Below are 23356 nucleotides of genomic sequence, written 5' to 3'. Positions count from 1 at the left end.
ACTCAGATGTCACAGATCTTAAAACATCACACTCATTGAGATAATTTCTTTAACTTCTACAGGGCATAGAAATAGAAATCTTACCTCACTGAACCATTGCACATATCAAGTCTGTCATCCACTTAAAAGTCTAGGTTATTTGTACTAAGAACCTTTTATAAGCAAAGTAATCACTTTTACAGAAAAGCAGAAACAAGCACGAGCAGTACTACTCCAGCACAAGAAAGGATCACAGCTAAAAGCACAACATATGGACATAGATGGGTCTGCCTACCTAACTAAGCTGCAGCTCTGTTACTTGGCAGTTAATCAGACATTTTCGCTTGACTGGGCAGGATCCCAGTATTCCATTCAAGCTCAATATTGCATGCATTACAAATAATCCTGACTACACAGCAACTGCAAAAACATGCACAAATTTTCCCAATAAAGTTATTTAACTAAACTTTGCATCATGCATTTAGGAAGGAATGATAACAAGAAAGAAATGAAGGTGAATACCACTGCATTGTTTGTAATTGCTCCACATAACAACTGCAGTACGCTGAACTTTAATAATCGGTATGTAACATTTAAAATATAGAATTTATAAGATGTCCTTTCACTTCCAGACCCATACTATATCTTTGTAACAACATGAGTGTGAAGAACCTTAATCAGTACACTGTTTTGTGTTCCACTTAAAGATGACTTTGCCATTTTTGAAGCACACAGGGGTGGGGTGGGGATAGGTGTTTTATGCTCACCCATATGGAAGTGTGGACACAGAGGCCTAAAGCCACATTGCAGATGCAGAACCTGTGTCCTTGGCAGTGCCCTGTGATGCCACTGGCCTTCCTAGATCACCCTTTCTATCCTCTCCCAATAAATAAAAGTGTCGACAATCAGGAAATTGTTTAACCATGGACCTCTGTCTATAGAGAGATTAATAATAGCTACTCAAAACTGAGAAATCTTAGTAAAACTGCTAGTTTTCATATGCCTGAGAGTTATGATATGACATGGATTTTACACAAGATGTTGTACTATTGCAATTCTTCTCTTGGGAAAATTAAAATAACAATAATAATAAATTCAGGCCAATTGAACTCTGCAAATATGTTTTAACATACCAATATGATTAAAATCTGACTGTCTGGTAAAAAGCATGTTTGTCTAGGGTGCTACTTATTAAATATTCCAAAAACCTTCATGAAATCTGTACCAAACTCAGACACAACATTGCTTATTGCAAATTGGTCACGCACGTACTAGACTAAAACCGCTGTATATTTCAGTAATAATCTAACCTGAAAGTTTTGTTCAATGTCTTCAAATTGACCACATTTAAAACTAAGTACAACTGCAAATTTCGTTTACTTTGTAGAAACAGGATAATATAAGGAGGCATGGGTAAAACAAGTCATGCTATCTTTGTTCTGCTTGCCTCTCTTCCTTCCTCTGAGGTACCATCAGTCTTGCATACGTTTTAGAAGCAGGTTATAATTCTAAGCCAAACTAACCCCTCTGCAAAGCTTCAGAAATTCAGAAACTGGAATAGAGTAAAATTAGCAAGATGACTCAGTACTGGGGAGAAAGACAAAAATTGTGGGCTAAGAAAAAGATGTAAATGTTTTAGGTAATGTGAGGGAAAAAAAAGACAGTGGCATTATTACATTTCAAGAACTAGGAGATTTTAAGTTTGAGATGAGAACAGAAACTGAGAGGAAAGTTTTTTAGCTTTTTACTTTGTGACTGTCTGCAGGAACTAAAGGAAAAAATAATTGTCAAGATAGCTTTTAGTTCTTTGAACATTAGATAAGTAATAGCTTCTGCACTAACTGCAGTGAGGTATTTGAAAGAAAAAAACAGAAACTGAGACAGTCCGGTACATAGAGGTAATGAAGGGTAAATATGGAAGAAATATGATCAGTTAATTCAAAGAATAAAAAAAACTTCCTGGAGGATGTTCACAAAAAATAAACTTTAAAAGTTGAATACTATTTTTATGATGGAGGAGAGGGTTGCAGTATGGTTTGAAGGAATGAAACACAATAAAAATGATGTGAAGAGCTTTGTTTTTTTTTTTTTTTTAAACAAACCTGGGCACTGCAAGCTGAAGATAACTTTTCACTCTGACTTGAGCTCCAGCAAATACATTAATATTCAAAGAAATCTGAATAAGTCAAAATCCTGGTATAAAATTAGCTTGATAGAAACAACCCTGAAGTGACTAAAAGGCATTTCCCTTCTGAAGACTAACCAGAGTTAACTCCCTCTTACCACTAGAAAATTTACTTGTAGTCCAGAACAGCCACAAATCCAGGGCCATGTAACTATTTCTTAGGGTCAGCCTGACTCTGAGGCAGCTTTTCCAGTTTGACTGCCCAGAAGCAAAGCTGACAAACCCTGACTGAATTGTATTATCTGTTTAACTCCATTATCTGTGACTCCATTCTTGCTGTACCACCTTTCTTGCTACACAGGAACCCCAGAGATACTCCTGAAAAGAGCTGATACAGCCAGTGTTTCAATTTCAACTCTCAGTTCCAAGAGGTGGTAACAGTCAGCCTGGTTCAGTACTGTATCCAAACTAAGGCCCTAGAAGAATCAGGAGCGCAATACGGAAATATGTATGTGTGGCCGAAGAATTCAACTCAAGTCTGGATGCATATCTTAGCACTTGGTATCCTAAATGCAAGCTTAACAAGCATTCACTGAGACTTCTCTGCATTTTAATCCTCAGCACCTGCAGCTCCCTGGGTTTTCCACTATTCCAAATAGTGGAAAGCAGACCATTTAAAAATCCACTGATTCTTAGGCAAACTGCTAAGATGGCAATAAAGGTAGCAGCCAAATCACTAGCAAGGTTTGAACTCTGTTCAGGTTTTGAAAAATTTAATTTACCTTCATGAAGACTAAAAGAGTTAAAAATCAATTCAATTCTGTGTAAAACTGTATCAATGCCATGTATCTGTGGATCAGTGTAAAGGAACAATTTTTGTATCTGTTAAGGATAAGGAAACAGTTACTTTCACAAGTCTTGACTACAGATTAAAAACGTTCTGCAAAAAAAATACGTGTAACAGTTCATTACATATTTTGTATATATCAGCATTATTCACCATTACGCAAGTAACAAAAGTGGAGCTAATTTTCTCCCTTGAACAAGACGACTGCAAAACGTTTTAAATATTTAAATTGGGAGTGGCCTTCATTTCTTTGGAGTACACAGCATTCCTTGGGAGGAGGAGGGGAATTAGTCTATGTCTAAAATTAAAAAAAACACTTTTGCCCCCGTATTTGTTTCCTACCCCTATTTTTTTATCTTTCCAATTAATTGTCTCCTGGAGCTCAAACACCTCTTTGGTTATGCAATCTATATTCTGCTGCATGCGTTGATTCTCCTGTAGTAAATAGTATAAGGGAAGAATAAAAGAGGAAAGACAAGTAAGAAATGAGGAAAAAAACAAAAAAACTCACATTTGAATAGCGATTAGGAAATAAAACAGTAAAAGCCAACCAAAGAGTGTATGAACATGAGGTTAAAGAAAAGGGTGTGACTAGGTGTAGCATAATATTTTTTGTTTGAATTCATGCAAAAGAACTGTAATTTTATTCCATTACTTCATGTCAAGGGCAGAATTCTGTACAGCTAGCACTACTGTTCTTCAGTAACAGATCCCACTGTAGCTTGAGGATAACAAGCTTTCTTCAGATGAACAATTATTATGTGGTAGTTCCCAGATACCTTTAAGTACTGTTTGGAAGTGAATGTTCCATCCCACCTGCTATCTCCCCCTAACCCCTCCACAGGTACACACACTGTTAACTAAAACAATCTTGTTTATGGAGTAAGACCTGAGAGGAACCACATAATTAAATACATTAGGAAAGTTACTGCCACATAGCAAACTTGAACTATGAAAGATAGTATGCAAGAAACTTTAATAGATTTTTAGCCTGTACTTGTATTCAAAAAAATTTGTCTACCACTGGTGGCAAAATATAAATACTTTATTTAATAAACATAAACCTACCTTTTAGTCAATACATTTAAAAGATGATGTTTGCAAGATACTGACTATTAAACAAAAAATTTTTAAAAATCTAGAATTAACTGCTGAGGAGAGTATTACATATATGTAATACATCCTTCATGTAATCAGCCTTCAAAGCATTGCAACATTAGGCAAAACCAGTAAGAAGTTTGTGCACAATTAATAGACAAGTTGCAATATCCAATACTGTTCAGCAAAGAAACTTGAAATAATAGTAAATGCACACGACATAACAATAAGAAAAGATGAACTAATGCAGAAGATTCATTATCAGCTGATACTCAAAATTTAGTAGACAACGACAGTAATAAGCCGTTACCTATACTGTACGATTATATCTACAGAACTATATTTATTTTAGGAACTAGTTAAGTTAAACTGGCAAAAAGCACTTGTTTTAGTGCTTTTTACACACTTCTCTTGACAAGTGGTTTTACTAGTGTTTAACAAAATAGAAAACTCTCTTGAAAGCATAAAGAATGTTTGAATCAAGCATCCAGGAAGTGAAGTATACTTGCTGACTGCTTTCAGATATTTTAATCTATATATTTCAAGTGTAGTACTATACGACAAAAGAAAAAAACAGCAACATGGTTATGACTGAGTAACACGTTGACCAATGTTGCTGTATTTATGCTTGACTGGAAAGCAAGCAAACATTGACCACTGAAAACTCCAGTGGCTGATGGTCACAAAAAGTAAGAAAAAGCTGAAATGGAAATTTTGGGGAAAAGCAAAGAATAATAATTTATACTATCCATGCTTCAGAACTTCTAGTTGTGTGAAGAGATTTTGGTCATACAAGCATTATCTCTGTCCTCACAAGAAAGTAAAAGTACAAGGAACATCCATGTGAGAATCATGGTTATCGCACAAATAAAGGATTTTCTAATACATAATACACTTGAAAATCTTTCAGGAACATTTTAAACGTTATAAGCTAAGAGACTGATAGCTTAAATTCTATCCTCTAAAACAAGATAAATTCTTTATTAAAAATGGCAGTTAATATTTAAGCTAATTTTGTGTGTGATGACTATTCCTCTTCAAATCTTACACTGATTTTATTTGTACAAGTTCCATCATGCAGTTACCTCACATCAACATACCTCTATCAATTCATCTCTCTGTCGAAGGCCCTCTTTAAGTTCATCCAGCTTATGCTGTAGAACACTGCATGTGTGTTTCTGTCTTTCCAATTCCTGTATCAAATTCATGATGTTTATTCATTGTGGTTTGACATGCACCTTAATTACATTTAAGTTAAAAACGTTACTAGTCTATCTTAACATGAGAAACCCCTGTAACAACTTAAGAAATTCTAACTACAGAACGCCTAAAAACCACAGATTAAGTTTTAGGTAAATTGCCCAGACACGTACTGTACAGAAAATTAACAACATATGGAATAGAGAGAAAAGACTCTATATAAAGGTTTATGCATAATATTAATGATACCAAGTTTATCTACGTATTGCTTGAAAAAAACTGCCACATAGATATTCTGTTTCCAAGAAATCGTGACCAAACTTGTCCTATTCAATTCAAATGAATATTTTGCTTTAGTATTTGGATAGATTCTTCAGTTAATCCAGAGGTTTTTGACTGCTTCTTACTAAGAAGTTGTGGCTTCCTACGAACTGTCTTTGTAGAGCAGAAAACAAAAACAAAAACAAAAAAGAAAACCACCTCAAAAATCAGTACCTTTGTCTTCTCTTCATTTTCCCTGTGGTACTCAGCTATTTGCTCTTCTTTCTCTTCAATGACATCCTTTAGAGTATCCACTTGGTACACCAAGTTGTTTTTCTCATTGTCTAGTTGAGCATTGGAAACCATAGCTTTCTTGTACTTCTCTTCAACTTCAGCTAGCGAATCCTACAGGTAGTAGAAAGGGTTACATTTGTCTAATTTTTTTATTAATTGCTTTAATAAAAAAAAATTAAAGTGTTAACTGTTACACAGTCAAATTCTGCAACTATTTTTGTTTCTAATCTATTATTTGTGAGACATCCTTATGGATATAAAGTTTAATTTCCATTATTCAGGTTATGTTATAGACAGCAACTGATAATTATCATAACACAAGTATGAAAATTATAGGGTAGTATTTCACTTGGCATTTTCTGCTTTGCAACCGTCACAACATAGGAACAAAGCATTATCACTATATTATTTACTACATATTCAGTGCATGCACATGAAAACACCTCAGAATACAGCAACAAATTTGAAAGAACTCAGACAAATGATTATAAATATTTACAGAAAAATCTCTCAGAGTAGCTTTAACTTTATTCTCATTATTTAAGAAGGGCTTTATAATCTAGATTCAAAGTTTAAAGGTAGACACATCTTTTCAGCAATTATGCTTACATCTGCTTAAACTGTTTTTTTTTCCTATTTTTAAAAAGTAGAATAAATACAATTTTCTAAGAAATACGAAGTCATGCACAAGTATCATAACATGTATGTTTAATTATTCATCCACGTTACAGTAAGCCTTCATTTTTAGGAAGCCATCCTTAAAGTGCATATTTTCCCTTTCATTATTCTATCATGATTATATAAATTAATACCTATCAGTTCAATAAATTGAATTCTGGAATTTTGTGCTGAGAAATACAGTATTTTAGAAACTCCAGAAGAAACAATTCCAGAGATGTCCAGATAGGCTAAAGATCAGAACAGACAACACAAGAAGTACTAAGAAAGGTATTATTATCATCCGGGAGACAGAAAATAACAAGTAGCAAAGAAGATTCAGGATGAGATACAAGCAAATAATGAAAAAATAAAGACCACTTATAAGCACATTCAGATAATTCAAATTTTAGATTTAAAAATGTAATTACGTAATCACGACAAATCCTGTAATAAATGGTAGAACAAAACATCAAGAGACAGTAAACCTTTCCAAGATTTTCAAAGAATAATTCAATTTGGAGGAAAAAGGAAAATAAAATGAATGATAAAAGATGAATGATACAGTACTTCTATCTTTAACAGATTTAACAAAAGCAAGAACAAAAATGCTAGAAAAAAAATGCCTATCATTTCTTTGAGTGTGTTGAGTGGAATCATATAGCAATGAATGTTGGCAGAGGTCCCTGAATGCCATCTGGCCTAACCTCCTAATTAAAGATGGGCCAAGATCACATTGATTAGAGCTCTCTCCAGTTCATTTTGGAATCATCTCCAGGGATGCAGACTGTACAACTTGACTGGATAACTTATTTTAGTGTTTGACTACCTTCCTTGTGAAAACTCTTTCCTGAAGTCAGATTGGAATTTCTCTTGTTTCAATGCAACTTTTGTCTGTTGCATCTTGCCCTACCACTGTTTGCCTCTGTATGGAGTCTGCTCTGTCTTCTCCACATCTCCTTTCAGGCAGCTGAAAACAGCAATGAGATGACCCCACACATTAACAAATCCACATCTCTCTTATTTTATGCCACATGCTCCAGAACACTAGTCATCTACAACTAAGCAAAAAGCAAACATAATGATTAGTGAAACAGATGCCTAACAGCCTTAAAAAAGACTTGCTTGGAGCTTAAAAGATCAAATTAAAATATAATTAATCAGCAAGTTAATGCAGAGAAATCTTCACTTATAGTAGAGGAATAAATTGGTTTTGAGATAGAACAGTGGCAATTGTTTCCAAGAAAGAAAAGAAGCTATGCTTAAGAGTCTCTGATCGATTAAAAAAATTGAATCTTACTAAGACATCTCTGGAACTGTCCCTTTTTTAAAGGGAAGACTATCTCATAGAATCATTAAGCTTGGAAAGGACTAAGATCATCTGGTCCAACCATCAACCCATCACCTCATCATGATGTCCTTAAATACCACACCTACCCTTCTGTGCTGGTAGGCTATGCAAGTTTGACTTCAGGATATAGCAACAGATGTTCTGAATCAGGTATGAATACTTGTAGCAAAATCCGCCAGAACTATACAGTACATTGTTAAATCTCTCTGTCTAAGTAGTGATCAATACACCTGAGAAGCTTTTGAGATTAAACCAGCCACATGAGAAAATACTTTTTTCTTTTTGCATTGGAGAAATATTCCTGTACAATTTTTATGCTATGTTCTCCACTAGCTTAAGTTACCATAGCTTCATTTTGTGCAGTTACTGATTTCATGATTTATTTAAGCATCACGTTCCCTATGGTGAAAAAATTACATGCATTTTCAGTCATCTTCCAGTTTTGCAAGAAATAATAAGGATTTGGAAGAGTCTCTGAAACACCTGGATGAGGCACTGGGATGCCTGAGGATGAAACAGTGGAAACGGGCTGGAATGAAAATAGATAATAAAACTCTTTATGTAACCCATATCTAAGAAGAAATACCACCAATATTAGCAAAGCCAAAGGGCTGTGCAAATATGCCTCTGTGGCGAGACCCAAATGATTTAACAAAGCAGACATCAAGACAGAGCTCCATAAAATGCATAAGAGAAAAAATGTTGAGGAAAGAAAAATGATTCCTTTCTAGCTGATGCAGGAGAATATGGAAAGAGTCAGCAAAACAGCGGCTAACTGAGACATTAAAAGATATGAAGAACTGATTAAATCAGAAGTACTCAGATTACTGTTTATTGTGCTGACACCCAGATTTGTAGCCAAGTAGAAAAAGAAAACCTCTTCGTAGTACGAGGAACAGGCAACTGCAGAGATACGCAGGTAGTGGAACTACAGACCACTGTCACTCAACCACTGGAAAAACACAAGTAGAAGCAGGTACCCTAGTAGCTCTTTTTAAACAAAAGAAAACACCAGAGGTTGAGAAGAAGGCAGTATCTTTCTAACTAGAAAGAAGAGTTCCTGAAAGAATTTCTCTAAATTAACTTAAGAATATATTATTAATAATAATTAAAAATAGTATAAAATGTATTCTTTAAGTCAAGCATAGGTCAAGATCTTACTGTCTACTGTACACCTGTGCTCTCTGACAACTCTAACATAATATAAAAATAATAGTGCTTAGTAATGACAGAACAGCTGTCTTGACAAGCTGGTAAACATGCAGATGTGTTAGAGGAAGACCCACTCTGAAAATACAATGCAATCTCGAAGTTAGTACAATCATAGCCAAGTCTAACAATCTAGCCATTCTTCATGTCTGTTAAGGAAAACTTTCAAAGTGCAAAAGAAGTTTAATACTATCAAAAAAAAATCAGCTTTGTAATAACTTTGATGCTCTTTGAAGTCTTTTTAATGGTCATATAGCAAATACAGTTAAAAAGAGGCTTAGATTGCTCTTTCCCATCAGATTGAAAGGTTCTAAAGAACAACATTGTTCTAAAGAACAACATTTTTGCTACCTTCAGCAGCTTAAATTACATATTGTCTCTTTACTATAATGATATATATCATATTGTTTAATTAAGAAAATTCAAAGAAGCTGTTAAATGCCACCATTATATGCTCTAGTAGCAAGAAGTCATTGAATTCTTCCTCTATGTGGATGTAAAACAAGTATGTTAATAGCTCTTTACTTTTATACATAGCCATTCATGACTAGGTAGCAGGAAAGAGAACAAATCTTGGAAAAGATATAGTAAGCTGTCTGATTTGTTTTTAGTTTCCCTTCAGTGCAGAAGAGAGACCACTCGTACGTTAGATTAACTGCAAACTGTTATTTGTGGGAAAATTTACAAAAGAAAAGCATATTAATTCAAGTAAGCCAAAAATACAGACAAATCTCACTGACCTAATACTGAAAATATTAATATGTAATTTAAGAGAAATAAAATTGGAATTGCAAACCACGAGAATCAAATAATAATTATCCTTCATAACTGCACTCTACAAATGTCCCAAACAAAATAATCTCCTCCTGCAAACAACATGCCTGTCTATGTGTTTATCTTCCAAAAGCATTACTTCAATTTTGCTTTATAAAAGCAGTACTTCCTGGAAATTGGAAGAATAATTAAGTCCTTTGTCATAACTCTATCTTACCTCTTTCTTCCCCATTTGATATAAAGCAACTACTTTTGAATATCTATTTATTAGCTAACCAAGCACTGAAAAAGTACATTAAATCTCTTAAAACCTTACCACAAAACACTCCCTAAAATGTGAAAGTTAAAATAACATTAATATAAACCTAATAATGATTTTAAATGTACAATGAGATGGTATATCTTAATATTTTATCTAAATAACAAACTTAATCTGATGCCCTCTATGCATTAAAAGTTAGATACATGCTTTAAAGAAATTTAAGAACTTGTTAGTAAAGCTTTATACAGTTAGTGGAACCAGTGATATCTCCATTACCCAAAAATACCCATACAGAATGCATGCATGGGAGAAGCCCTAATACCTTTAGTTCTTTAAGTCCCTGCATGTATCTCCCCTCTACATCGTGTATCTGGTCCTTAAGATCATAGATATCCTGCAGGACATAGGAATGAACCATTGCATAAGAAGTATGGGGAAATAAATTTGTAGTTGAAAGACCATCAAAATGTTTATATGCATTTCTGTCAAATGCCAAAGCCTGCACTAATTTACAGAAGTATTTAATTCACAACAACTAGATGGAAATTAAGATTTTGTTTGCATCTCTGAATCCAAGCTATGAGAATTAAAACAGATCTCAAAGAGGATGTAATTATTTCAAGTTTGACATAAACAAATTTTTATATGAAAATACACTATCAGCAACATAAATACACAACAATTATAATGACAAAAAAATAAACATTTTCCCAACTGATTATTCCACCCTCATAGTATTTTCTTACAATTACAGAACCAGAAGGAAACAGCATTCCTCCTAACCACAAATATAATTTTAAGCTAGCTCCAAATTCTCTGATAATGCAGTTTACCCGTAATTCACTGAGGGAGGCATCAGGATCCAATAAACTGCTTGTATCTCCACTTCCTCTCCTCGATGAGCTGCCACTCAGCGGAATTGAATTGCGAGACGATGGCTTAAAGAGGGGAAAACACTGCATCAGGTATGATATACTGGTATATTTGACATTATTCTTTATAAATTACTTCATAATCGTAAAGCGCTTTTCTCTCATCTTTGCTTTTTCTTAGTATTATTTTCCACCAAATGTTTTCCAGCACTTATGCTACTTCTTGATGAAATGTTGGTTTCTGTTTACAGTCATCTGATTTATGAGAAGCTTACAGAACAGATGTTATGTAGCAGCACAGAAAAAAACAGAAAACATATCAGTTATTATAACATTTCAAGTTTATTTCCAATTTTCTGTTCAGAAGATATCCATAAGGAGGCTATTAGTGGTGAAAAATGCTACTAATTTTTTTTTCTGTCACACAGGATTCAGAATTCTCCAACAGAATCCAACATCCATGTTCTTAAAGTCTTAAGTCTTTTAAAATACAACCTCTCCTGCTGAATGTTTTACTCAGAACATGAATTCTACAAGAAATCAATACTCCTTAAGAGGAAACAAATAAAATTATTTCCTTTGTGAATAAGACGCAATGCATTAATTTTGGTAGATGAAATGTCTAAAAATATTTCGTCTCAAGTTCTTAAAATCACTAAAATACAGTCCACAAATAAAACACACAGCAGTTCTACTTTTGGAAATATTTTAAATATTTTTAACTTGATAGGTGAATGCCAACTATCAAAAATTTTAATTTAAAAACTCTTACCCTTGAAAAAATTTCTGAATGTGATTTTTCACTCTTTTCTTCCAGCTGAAAAAGAAAAGGGAAGTGGTCACAATACACCTTTTGCAACAAAGGACTACTGAAGCACTATTCTGTTCAAAGATGCTGAAAAACATTTGAGAACAAAAAGTGAAACGAAAAAGAAATATCATAAGTTAACACAGATCAAAATGCATGAAAAAAGTACAGCCTCAAAATGTAGTTTTTACCTTAACTGCAAAATTAATGAATGCTTGTAAAGAAAAAGCCAGAAACTTTTTACAAAGTTTTCCAAAGGGTCATTACTTAGAATAAAGTACAGAACAAAACAAGTTCTATTACTTTAAATTTGAGCACAGCAGTGACTACAACACTTGGTGGCATAACAAATGCAAAGATTCATGCAAGTGCACTTCAGACAACCAGTGACATCAGTGTGAATGATCTAGTTATTAGAAAATACGTTTGCTACCTCTAACTCTTCAGTAAAACCAGAAGTTACATAAGGATGAGAAAATTCAAGTGAAAGCTCTGAATTATTAAATAATTTTAATTCTTGTTTTTAACCGGAGCCTTAGCAAAAGAAAACCTCCCCCACTTCACCTCCACCCCAACTTTTTATTTCAGAATCTTTGGTAATCCAAACTTGCATTGTAGACTTCCATAGTTTCAACTGGAAATGTTGAAACAAAGCAGTGAAATTAAATGAAGACTATAACACACTGATGAACATTTTCTGAAAGCATGACCTCTTCAAAAACTTGTTTCTCCAAAGCCACCCATCTTGCTCTCAGCCCAATGACAACAGATTAGGAAATCTGCTACAGTCACAGTAAAAACAAATGTTACGAGATATTTTTCCTTCTGCTATTGTTTCTACAGGTCAACAATGCATTTCTGTGGCAGATTCTATTATCTCCTATGATATACTGAAATTTTAATTTGTAATACTTGTCATCCCTGTGATGGTAAAAATGATATGAAAAATCCAAATGATCTGAATTATCATTTGGAAAGAAAAAGTATTATTATTACCTACATTTACATTAAGAACAATTTTATTTTTTAGAACATTTTTATTTTTTTTTAATTTAATTTTACATACTCCAAATTAATTTACATAGCAACAATGATAAAAACAACTGAGAAAATAACAATTGCTCATCTCAGCTTCCACACTTTCTCTCAACAGAGCAAGCTAGAGTAGAAGAGCTTTAGTCTAAGTTTAAAAAAGCTAATATTTAAAATAGATAAATGATTGCTCTCCGTCATACTTCGACCACATACAGAGACAAATATAATACTACAAGTTATGCAGCACTATAGGACTATTAAATTGTCAGAATGTGGAATCACAGAAACACCAGTTATAAGGGTACTCTAGCAGTCATCTAGTCCAGCCTTCCAACCAAAGCAGAATTGCTGCGAACCTAAATCCAGGTTAGCTTTTATTTATAGGCTCTGTGTGGTTAACTTTCACCAGCTCCTGAGGATGGGGATTCTCCAGCCTTGCTGTAAACTGAGTGCAACACTAACTTCCTTATGGAGCTTCTTCCAGACTCTAGCCCTGAGAAGCAGCATGAGGTTGCAAGATGTACAGCTAAGAAGAGTCTGGCTTTTACCCAATTAAGCACTGGCAGGCTGCTAGTAGATCAGGTTGCCTCCCCTCTTCCCAACAAGACAAACCCAATTCTCCCAACTTTTCCTCCTATGGCATATGCTAGCCCTGACTATTCAAAGACAAGGTTAAAAACAGAAAATTCCCTATTCTTTCAATTATTAAGCATAAAAACTTTGTCACTTAAAGTTACCTAGAATTAACAAAAGCAATTAAAAAAAAAGCAGATAAGTTTTTGAAGCTCATATCAAATGAATCCACAGAAAAACCATCATCCCAATTTTCCTGTAACAAGCTCTGTTAATCTAGGACTCAGTGCAAAAGCATAGATGGCAATGAGTGCTCCAATAAGGGATCCTTACAAACTCACACTGGATGAATGAACACTAAAGTGTGCTAACAAGAGCACACTTAAGTCTATTTTTGTCATTAAAACAATTATTAGTATTCCAAAACTCCACAAAGAAAAACTAGATATTGCTAACTTCATAAAATAAACTTCTGCAAGAAAAAAAAGAATTTTACATTGAAGAGATGGTTAAGCTTATCACTCATTAAAAACGTGTGAAGTGCTGACATGTTACATGCTTCTAGCAACAGGCAAAATCCCCTTGAAGTAAAGCAGCATGCAAACATGAAATGCTTTTTAGAAATTCAGACCAGACGTTTTTATACATAACACAGAATTTAGTTTGAAATAAGCTCCAATCCTTCAACAAACCTATTTATTTGACAAAAGAACTCAGAGTTCTTTTATAGTATTTACTCATTTGTACTATGAAAATAAAATTCATGGTTAGTGAGTTTGCTGTTTTTGGCACAGTATAACAACAAGCATTACACTCACACTATTCAAACCTTGGACATCATCTGTATCAGAAACAATGCTTCCCCTGCGGTTGGAGCGACTGAAATAGTCAGCAGCAGTTTCACTTTGATCAGAAAAATCAGAGGACTTCAAAAAAAAATAAGGAGGTTGAAAGAAAACTGAAGGTTATACCACAGAATGAACAAGATATTTTAAAAAAATATAGTAACAACTTAATTTTCATTACTGCAATTCATTCCTGCATTTTAAGTACAACTGTAAAATACTCTTTTCTGAATTTTTGATACATTAAGTGAGCCTATATGAATAATGCATGTGCCACAGCATTATCAATACTTTAGCCATCCATAATTTTTAAGTACTCTTCACATTTACTATTCTGATCATTATCTAGCTAGGTATTTATCTAAAAGTAAGACCAATCAGCATGTATTATTGATTCATTTTCTGTAATTTGAGTAATATGAAAAATACAGTCAAATATACAAAAATGGCTTTGTATTAGTAGTGCCAAACAAACTACATAATTTTTTTTAAAAATAGAAAGAATAAGGTCATAAATGATAAAAACAGATGACACAGTCTGAAGTCAAGAAACAATACTTTTCTCTTCAAATGTTGTTTCTTCTTTGGATCACACTCTAACAATCTAATCTGGGCTTTTACTCTCTCAATGTTAAGAATCTTTAAAATGGAATATAAGTTTTCCCCCTGAAGCCACCCTCAAGTGTCAGACACCTAAAAAGTGAGAAAAAGAACTAGTACTTCACATCACTCGCAGAAAAGGCTATATATATCTAAACACATGACAATCACTACAATTGCCATAGGAACTAAAGTGAAATATTTAACAAAAAGCACACTGCATATGTTAAATGTGTTAATGTGAACAATACATTTAGTTTTAAAAGTACTTATATGAAAGGAAATCTTTAAATGGTTTGAAAATATATAGCGTCTATTCAATTTTCACCATTAAAAAATAACTCGGAACATCTTTGTACTTTATATAAATACTTGATGTAGCCTCATCTCATTCTGATTGAAAGATGGTGAGATGCCTTGTATACAAATGTGACCTATAACATATAAAATAGTCAGCTGACGAATACCTACAGCCATCTTAAAATAACTAAGGAACCAGAAAGAATTCCAAACACCACTATGCCACCCAGCTCACCATACTGTCACTCACTCTTCTCTTGTATGGCAAGATCAGAGAGGATGCAGCCCTCGCTATTTCATCATGTGTACATCACAAGGTTTGAAAATATACCTTCTCATTTAAGTACAATTTTTATATTCCTATATTTTATAGAGATAAAACAATGCTTGAATGTTTGTCTAATAAATTTGTATAGTACAAATGAAAAAATCTTTTCTGTGAGGAAAAGCGAAGAAAACTACATTTATAATTAAAGCATTATAAAAACCAATAAAACGTTAAAATGAGATAAAATGAATGACTTACACAAGCTTAAAAACCAGCTATTTAGGCATAATTTTTCTCCACAGTAAAAAAAAAATGATTTTTTTTTTAAAAGGAAACAGTTAAGCCAGAAGGCTGAAGCTTACAATGAATGGCTTACATTAAAAAAATAATCCTACGGCACTAAACAATTATTATGGGTATAACATATTTACAACACAAAGTCAACTAAAAGGCACAATAATGGATCAAACCACTTAGATTGTGAATAAAACTCAGCAGTATGCACCTTAATGGTGGCCAACAGGAGGAAAAAAAATTGCTCAGGTGCTCCTCAAATTACCCTGATTTTTGTCTTCAATAAAGATTTAATTTGTTACTGCTAATTTCATAAAATGAATCTTCAAAAGCCTCATAAGAAAACGTAAGAACTAGCATACCAGGAGAAGGTTTCTCTATCTCTGAATCCTCTCTCAGAAGGTAGTCAGCAATGTAACTAATAAACTGGCAGGCACACCTGCATCTTTCTCCTAACGTTTTTTTCAGATGGGGAGCATTATGGATTCGTACGTTTTTCAGTGTTGTTTTCTACTCCGATTTCATGTTCTCTTCTATTTTCCCTTTTGATTTCCCATGACTACTGAGATGATTTCCAATGCAACACCCAAATGAAACTAAGTATTACTTAATATCCTTTTCAGAATTATTTCATTCAATTTTTTCAACTTTGAACTCTACTAAATCTTCACTAATATACCTTGGCATTAATGATATCACATAAACATACTGAAAACTGATAAATAAACTCCTAAATATATACATATTATACATATATAAGAAATTACACTCCATCTTGAGAAACAGAGGAGACGATTAGTACATTCACCATTCAAAAGGCTTCAGATATGGATGGCAATAACTCCTAAGTTTTGGAACCCTTTAAAGAAAAGGCAAAAGCCCCTTTTTCCTTTAAAATTTACTCTAAGGTCTACTGTAGCTAAAAATCAACCTGTTTCTGACAAATCTCTTTTTGTTTTTCCTTTCTAACATTCCTAAGAACATGTGAAAAATGAAAACACGAATGAGTACTTCAATTTAACCCACACAAAACGCTGACATACTTTTCTTGGTAGTATGACAGACGAGCAGTTGCACCAGTGAAATCTAGACAGTTGTTCTGGGCCAGAAACATGGTGTAATTACTAAAAATCACTTTTCAGCACAAAAAGTCATCTATGGAACAACAGTTTTAGCACGATACACGGGAACAAATTCATCTCATTTTTAAGAATTAGTCACCAGAAAACTGAGGCAATTACTTCTTACTGCATGATATAATGAAGCTGACATTAGTCCTCTTCCCTCAAAGAAAGACTTTTTCCATGTGCCTGCTCCAGCTGTGATATAACATGGTACCTCCACAAAGTACTGTGCTTCAGCACTTAGTTGTTTCCAGTTCAGTACATTGCAAATATTTGAGAGAGATGCTTAGTACAGAAAATTCCTTACTACTTCTTTATTTTACTGTGTCACTGCCAGAAGTTCACATCTTGGTAAAATCTACATCTCTGACAAACAGCAATTTTTTTAATAAAAAACTGAAAATCTAATTTGTGTTCATCAGTAAAATGACTCAGTGAAAACACTCATAGCTGTTGTGTGTTAGTATCAAAGCATTCGGCAAAACATGCAAAGGAACGCTCACCACAGGACTACTTCGAATTGAGCTTGCTCTTGAAGAATACCAACTGTATTCAGATGGCTAAAGAAAAGTTTTGAAGATTTTCTTAATTTTCATTGCTTTTTGTCTCCAGAAAAATTTTGAAGGAAGCAACCAAAAACCTGTAACACTTACAGTGCAAGAACTATAGGAGCTACGTAATCCATCACCATGCAAAGATGCCTGAGAAACAGAGGGAATGAAATACCATTTACATTCTGACTCAGAAATAACTGTCATACACTCACACACTGAAATGCACCGAGAAATTAAATCTCGTTCTTATTATCTTACCCAACTAAGCATTTTCCAGTTACTATTTATATTTTTTGAAAGGATGAAGAACAGTTTTTAAGAACTGCCAGTAGCATTTCCTCCAACTAACATGGATGTCTACTTCCTAATATAAATCTAAATTTCACTGAAAAATAGCTGACTAATTTTAGAAAGTCAGCTTTTTTCAGAAAAATAAATATTTAAAGTGAAATTTGTTTTTAGAAGTTGCAAACCACCCTGGGAACTGAAGTTGTATCACACACTTATCCATCTTGCAAGCCCATGCAGATTTTCCTGAAGAATTTTTCAGAGCGCAAGGCTGAAATCTATTTACATATGGAATAATAACAGAAGCTCTGGGCACCAGGTCAAATAAAAACTTACAGTCTCATGTTGTTTTCCCCTACCTCTGAAGCAATCTCCAATAGAAATTAAGAACTATATGTAATGGCAGTTATTACAGTCTCATTCTCTCACTGGATCTTCTAATGTTATATCAAAAACACACACAAAATCAAGAAGCAAACTGCTTGCAATTCAAGTGTAAAACAGGACCCAGCTGCATAAAAGTATTACATTTTAAAAATTTGACTACTTTCTTATTTCTTCTCTAACTTATGGCAGTTAAGTTAGAGTTGAATTACCATAGCAGTAAATGGCATAAAGTTTCGAGCATATGCGGTACCTTTTCCATAGAAGCTTTATAGAGCTACTTATCCATTCATGTTCTAGCTGCTTTGTACTTTGTAACGATGTCCACTTACATTTTTGCACGCTTATGAATTTTAATTCTGTCATCTTATTTCAAAGTATATGAAATGTATTTACCACAAATTTCTGTAACGTCCTGCCAATGATTCTCTCATTCAATTGCTAGATTTTTTAAAATTTTACATATGCAGCTGTTTAGCATGCTTGGATTAACTTGTTCTAAGGCCAGCATTCATGAACATTACTGCCATATTCATAAACTTTGTCTATATTTAAAAGATCAGCAAATAGCAATTACAGAAGTAATTTAAAGGGGGAACCTAGCAATTAAGGACCCTGAATTGATGCCTCCCCAAAATAAGACACACTAATTGTCTGTATTTATAAAGCACAAAAAGAATGCACATGTCATACTGTCAAGCCACACGGCCATACAATTCAAACTTAAGGCAACCGTGCAAATGAGGCTTACGAACCAAACTGATACTTCTTATCAAACCCGTGTTTACAGAAGGAGACACCTATAAAGAAAAGTGTAATTTTAATTTTCAAGGGCCATTAAAACATCTAGAGAAAAAAATGTCTTTCATGTAGTACTAACCCTGTAACTCCTAGTTGTTGCCACAGGATCACTGCATAGAGAAGATGACTGTAATGTCAAGAATAGAGAAAAGAATAGAGAAAGAAACATTTTCTGTATAGAGCAAATGTTTTTATCTATTGCTTTATATTCACCAAAAGTTCTGAAAATTGAAGTAATATATTTACAACTATAATAGAGAAGAACTTTCAAGAAAAGTATGGATAAACCTTCCAGGAAAACATACCATAAAACTCATTAAAATAGTCTAGATTTTTTATCAAAAGATTTGTAGAAGAAAATAGTAATACATTAAGTAGCTTTTAAAAGACATCAATTTCCTTTAGACGCCTACTTAAACGTGACCATGAACATACCTGCAGTTACTGTGAGATGCAACCTATCACATCAGACTGTTAATTTATCACTTACAGTAATGTACAAAGAAGTAGCATACTGGGACTAAATTTTTAACATGCTTTATATACTTTGTTTATTAAGCAAGAAATAAAGGAAGAAAAGACAGACCCGAGTATGGTAGGAAGGAATCGGTTTACTATATCTAAGGCTGCTATAATTTCTTTGATCATGGTAAAGTCCACTCTGTGAAAGGGAAAGAAAAAGAAAAGAAGCACTAATATTGCATAATTGTATTTAAAGATCTTGGGAATAAAAAAAAATAAGAAACAAAAGTTCTATTTTGATATAGCCCAACTATTTCCAAGTTTAGAACTTGGGATTTTTTTCCATACATTAGCATATGCCATACTTTTAATGTCTTATCCAAAGTAGTGAACAGCTGTGTTACGCTACCTTATAAGTAAGAAAACCCTAAAAAGTTTGACTAACCCCTGATAAGTACAACATGAAATATATAAAATACATGAGACAGAACTCACTAATAATTATTAAAATTGTTTATTTGATTTTTTTCTATTAGATACCATCTTGAATCAGAACTTGGAGAGAAGAATCTAATAGGGATGGATGTTTGCTTCTTCATCATTAGTCCGTAGCCTAAGACTGTGCTTTACACCAAGCACAAATTCTGAAGTCTAGCAGTTAAATTTCTGGCTTTTTGCTGTTGTTTTTATACATTTCCCAGACAAATAGCATATATATGCATATAGGTATGTGAGGAAAAATTACATAAGAAAGGGAAAAAAACAGAGAGGCAAGTATGTGGCATAATGTAGCACTTCGACAAATTATCGCTTTGTATCCCACCAGGCCAGAAGAGGCAGGAAGATTGAGAGTACATGTTCAAAAACTGAGGGTATGGAAAAATAACACCTGGTGGCAAATGCACCTCAGAAGCACACAGAAATGCTGCAACACAAGCAATCATAAGGAAAGATAAAAATTATTTTAGCATCGCCTCAACAACTAACTCACTTGAATAACGTCAAAGTTTATGGTAAATTCTACCTTAGCTAATTCAAGTCCACATTTAAACTCTAACAAGTAGTGGTCAAAGCATAAGTAATAAAACATTCTGACTGAATAATTCACAGAAGCGCCACTTCTAAACCATTTGAAAAGGCCTCTCATAGAATAGTATTTTTTATTCAGATGAGCTCCATCCATGTAACCCTACTGACATGTCACAGCTTAAAACACTCAACTTCAGCCAGAATTTGGTCAATATTATAAGTTTCTTTATTACCAAAAAATTATGCATATATCGGCAAGCTAATAAATTTATTCCTGTACTGTATTAGTATGTAACTCTAGACAGTTAGTATATCTGTAATAAATATTATTGTAGAAAACTAACCAATAAATCTTTACGGGAATAAGCAGTTTTCTTCTTTGTACTATGAGATTCACTGTAAGCATGACTCTAAGAATAAAATTTAGAATAATTAATACCACTACGTAACAGCAGCTTCAGTCTTAAAACACAAGAAGTCAAACAAGGATTTAAGATATTTGCAATGGAAACATCACAGAAAATTCTAATTATATGACTAGAAAAATAGGCCATACATCTAACACTGTGCAAAAAAAAAGTGGTAAGTGAAGTTATAATCATCCTTATCTTTGGTTAGCACAGGCTTTGCTTAAGCCAATATTTACCTTTCACAAGAAATGTAAAAGCAAACATAAGAATGCTTAATATTGCAGATTATTTAAAACATTGTATTATGTTGCCTATTTGCAGACAATTCAGATAAGCAAAGTCAGCTTTTTAAGCTGTTAACATGCTTCTTTGAGTGGTATTGGTGCTTGATTTTGCTTAAGGACATGCATGCAAATCTTACTTGCTATAATATCATCCCAGAAATACCATGAGTTCGTAATGGTAAGAAGGTATACAAACCACTTTTTTCTCTAGACTGATAAAAAAGTGTATTACATTAAGCTTCATTTTCTATATGAAATGTAGAATACAAATGTGTATACACATGTACAGTTTTTTTTTTAATTATGTCCTCTGTAAGTCACATTTAATTACACTTAAGATTTAGCAATGACTAAAGTGCTTACTGCAAAATAGCTGTTATGATCTCTGTTACTTCATTAGACTTTTTCCCCACAGAAGGCTTATACAAGCACTCTGTGCAAAGTCTTAAAACGAAATTGGTATTCTTGATCTTAAAGTGTGATAGTACAAATCTTCTCTTTTTTTAAAAACCATTTTTAAAGTAGCAAGTTAGTGTCATTACACTTTACAAAAACAAATCACAAAGTAGTTTTCATTCACACAAAAAACATTCAAAGTGTTAACATACAGGGACTGAGTATCTTGTAGGTCTATCCTTAGCACTGTCATACTGAGGTAAAAGAGAAAGAAATTAAAATGTTTAATTACAAACAGAAAACAGAACAGAAATAAAATTGCATTAAACTGAGGCAGTACTTGTTACGTCACATGATGAAAGGCTGATAGTTACACAAGAAAAGGAGTCAAGAGGACCATCAAACAACCTCAGTGTAGAGGTCCAAACCCATCACAATGTAGGGGCTCTCCAGAGAACCTTAGAGACCAAGAGAACTTACAGCCCCTACGGCATGGAAGACAGTATGGGATGCAGGGAAATAGCATTTAGGGATCAGGTGGGGAAAAAAAGGAGGGAGAAAAGTGTTTTCAGAAGGAACAGATGCATGAAGGAGGAATAACGGGGATAAAAGAGGTTGTCTGTGTGTAAAAACACTTCTGGTGACTGTCTTTGTCTGGCCATGCCCTCTGCCTCGTCACGACAGTCTGATCTGTCTTCTTATTAAACCACATTTCTAGCTACTTTCCTGGGTGCACATGTGGGTACGGATGTGGGGCCAGTAAGTAGACAAACTGAGTGTCTAAGGCCAGTTACTGGAGGGATGAACATTGCATACATGTATTTATTTCTCACTAACAGACCTGAGGCTGTTTGTGTTCACATGAATGCTGAGTGTTCCTGTCCATGCAGATCTGTGTCATCAGGCATGTGATTATATATAAAATAAATTTAGCAATCGTATGTTGTATATTTGCCTTTTATGGACATTCAGCAACAATATTACTAGCTGAATCTGGGAACATGGAATGGCAGCGGCCTCATTTATCTCTATCAGTCTACCAGACTCAACAACTCTTCAGGAAATTGGTTTGTAGTAAGTTTTCCAGTGTTCCCAGGTCTTTCATCATTCAAAGACTTCTAAGGAATCTATATATTAATTAAAAAAAAACCAAACAAATCTTAGGTTTTCACAGTAAGCTTGTTCTTTTGATTTTAATCAAAAAGTCATAGGTATAACTTAGTTATTCTGACTGTACATAATGCACAATCCAAACTGTTATTCATTATCATTCTAAGCTTTCATAAAGCAAAAATAAACAGAAATTGAAGATGATTCAAGAACATGATAATATGCTAATAGCATGCTAGAGCATTACCAAATGTCAGTTTTGATGAGAACTACTGAGAGGGCTGCAAGAAAAATAATTTTTCTTATATTCTGGTATGTCTGAAAATTCTGCAGAGATTAACTTACACCTTAACTATACAGCATTAACAGCTTACAAAAAAATTTAAATTTTCATATGAATATTTACTGAAAAATTACCTAAGCTCTGAGTAACACAGATTAGATACAAATCCAGAATTCTGAAAAAGTAGAATTTCTGTTTGTATTTTAGTCCAGAGTGCAGGAGTAGCATAGCAACAAATTTACTTTAGAAATACTTGAGAACAAACGCTTCCTGACAGAACTTTTAGGAATGCTCTTGCACCCACCAAGGTTGATGCACAACCTTTGTCACCTGATTTTACTTCTCTTTTGCAAACATTAGGAGAGACCGAGAGGTTAACTCCCTTCAAACTTCAACTTGAGTTTTTCTTTAAGCCCTCAACTTTGCTACCACAGATAAAGTTCCTGATTACATCAGTCATTACAGCAGTCCAATAAATACTGTTTTCCTTAAAGAATCGTGCTTTCACCAAACTACAGCTTTGGTAAGTAGAGATAGAGAGGGTTATAATGGGAACACATCAAAGCATGCTCATTCCGG

The 23356-nt window shown here is 33.7% G+C and overlaps 1 protein-coding gene across 10 annotated transcripts in view; it reads right to left on the bottom strand.

Annotated features, from left to right (window-relative positions):
• LRRFIP2 (LRR binding FLII interacting protein 2) overlaps window positions 1-23356 on the bottom strand; it is a 54874-nt gene that overhangs the window by 6912 nt on the left and 24606 nt on the right. For 6 of the 10 annotated variants that reach the window (XM_021385855.1, XM_021385860.1, XM_021385858.1 and 3 more), the window contains 4 exons: window positions 11702-11746; window positions 10891-10995; window positions 5745-5915; window positions 5150-5242 (listed from right to left, as the gene is read on the bottom strand). In XM_021385855.1, the coding sequence (XP_021241530.1) occupies window positions 5150-5242; window positions 5745-5915; window positions 10891-10995; window positions 11702-11746 (414 nt within the window). Of the gene's footprint in view, window positions 1-3293; window positions 3387-5149; window positions 5243-5744; window positions 5916-10379; window positions 10452-10890; window positions 10996-11701; window positions 11747-14163; window positions 14272-17279; window positions 17337-17429; window positions 17550-18882; window positions 18988-23356 lie in introns of those variants that run through there. The other 4 variants (XM_021385853.1, XM_021385859.1, XM_021385852.1 and 1 more) reach the window with 4 other exon arrangements.

This window comes from Numida meleagris, chromosome 2, assembly GCF_002078875.1.
Source record: "Numida meleagris isolate 19003 breed g44 Domestic line chromosome 2, NumMel1.0, whole genome shotgun sequence".
NCBI lineage: Eukaryota > Metazoa > Chordata > Aves > Galliformes > Numididae > Numida > Numida meleagris.
Note: the sequence above shows the minus strand (reverse complement) of the source record. Positions and strands in the feature narration are given on the sequence as shown.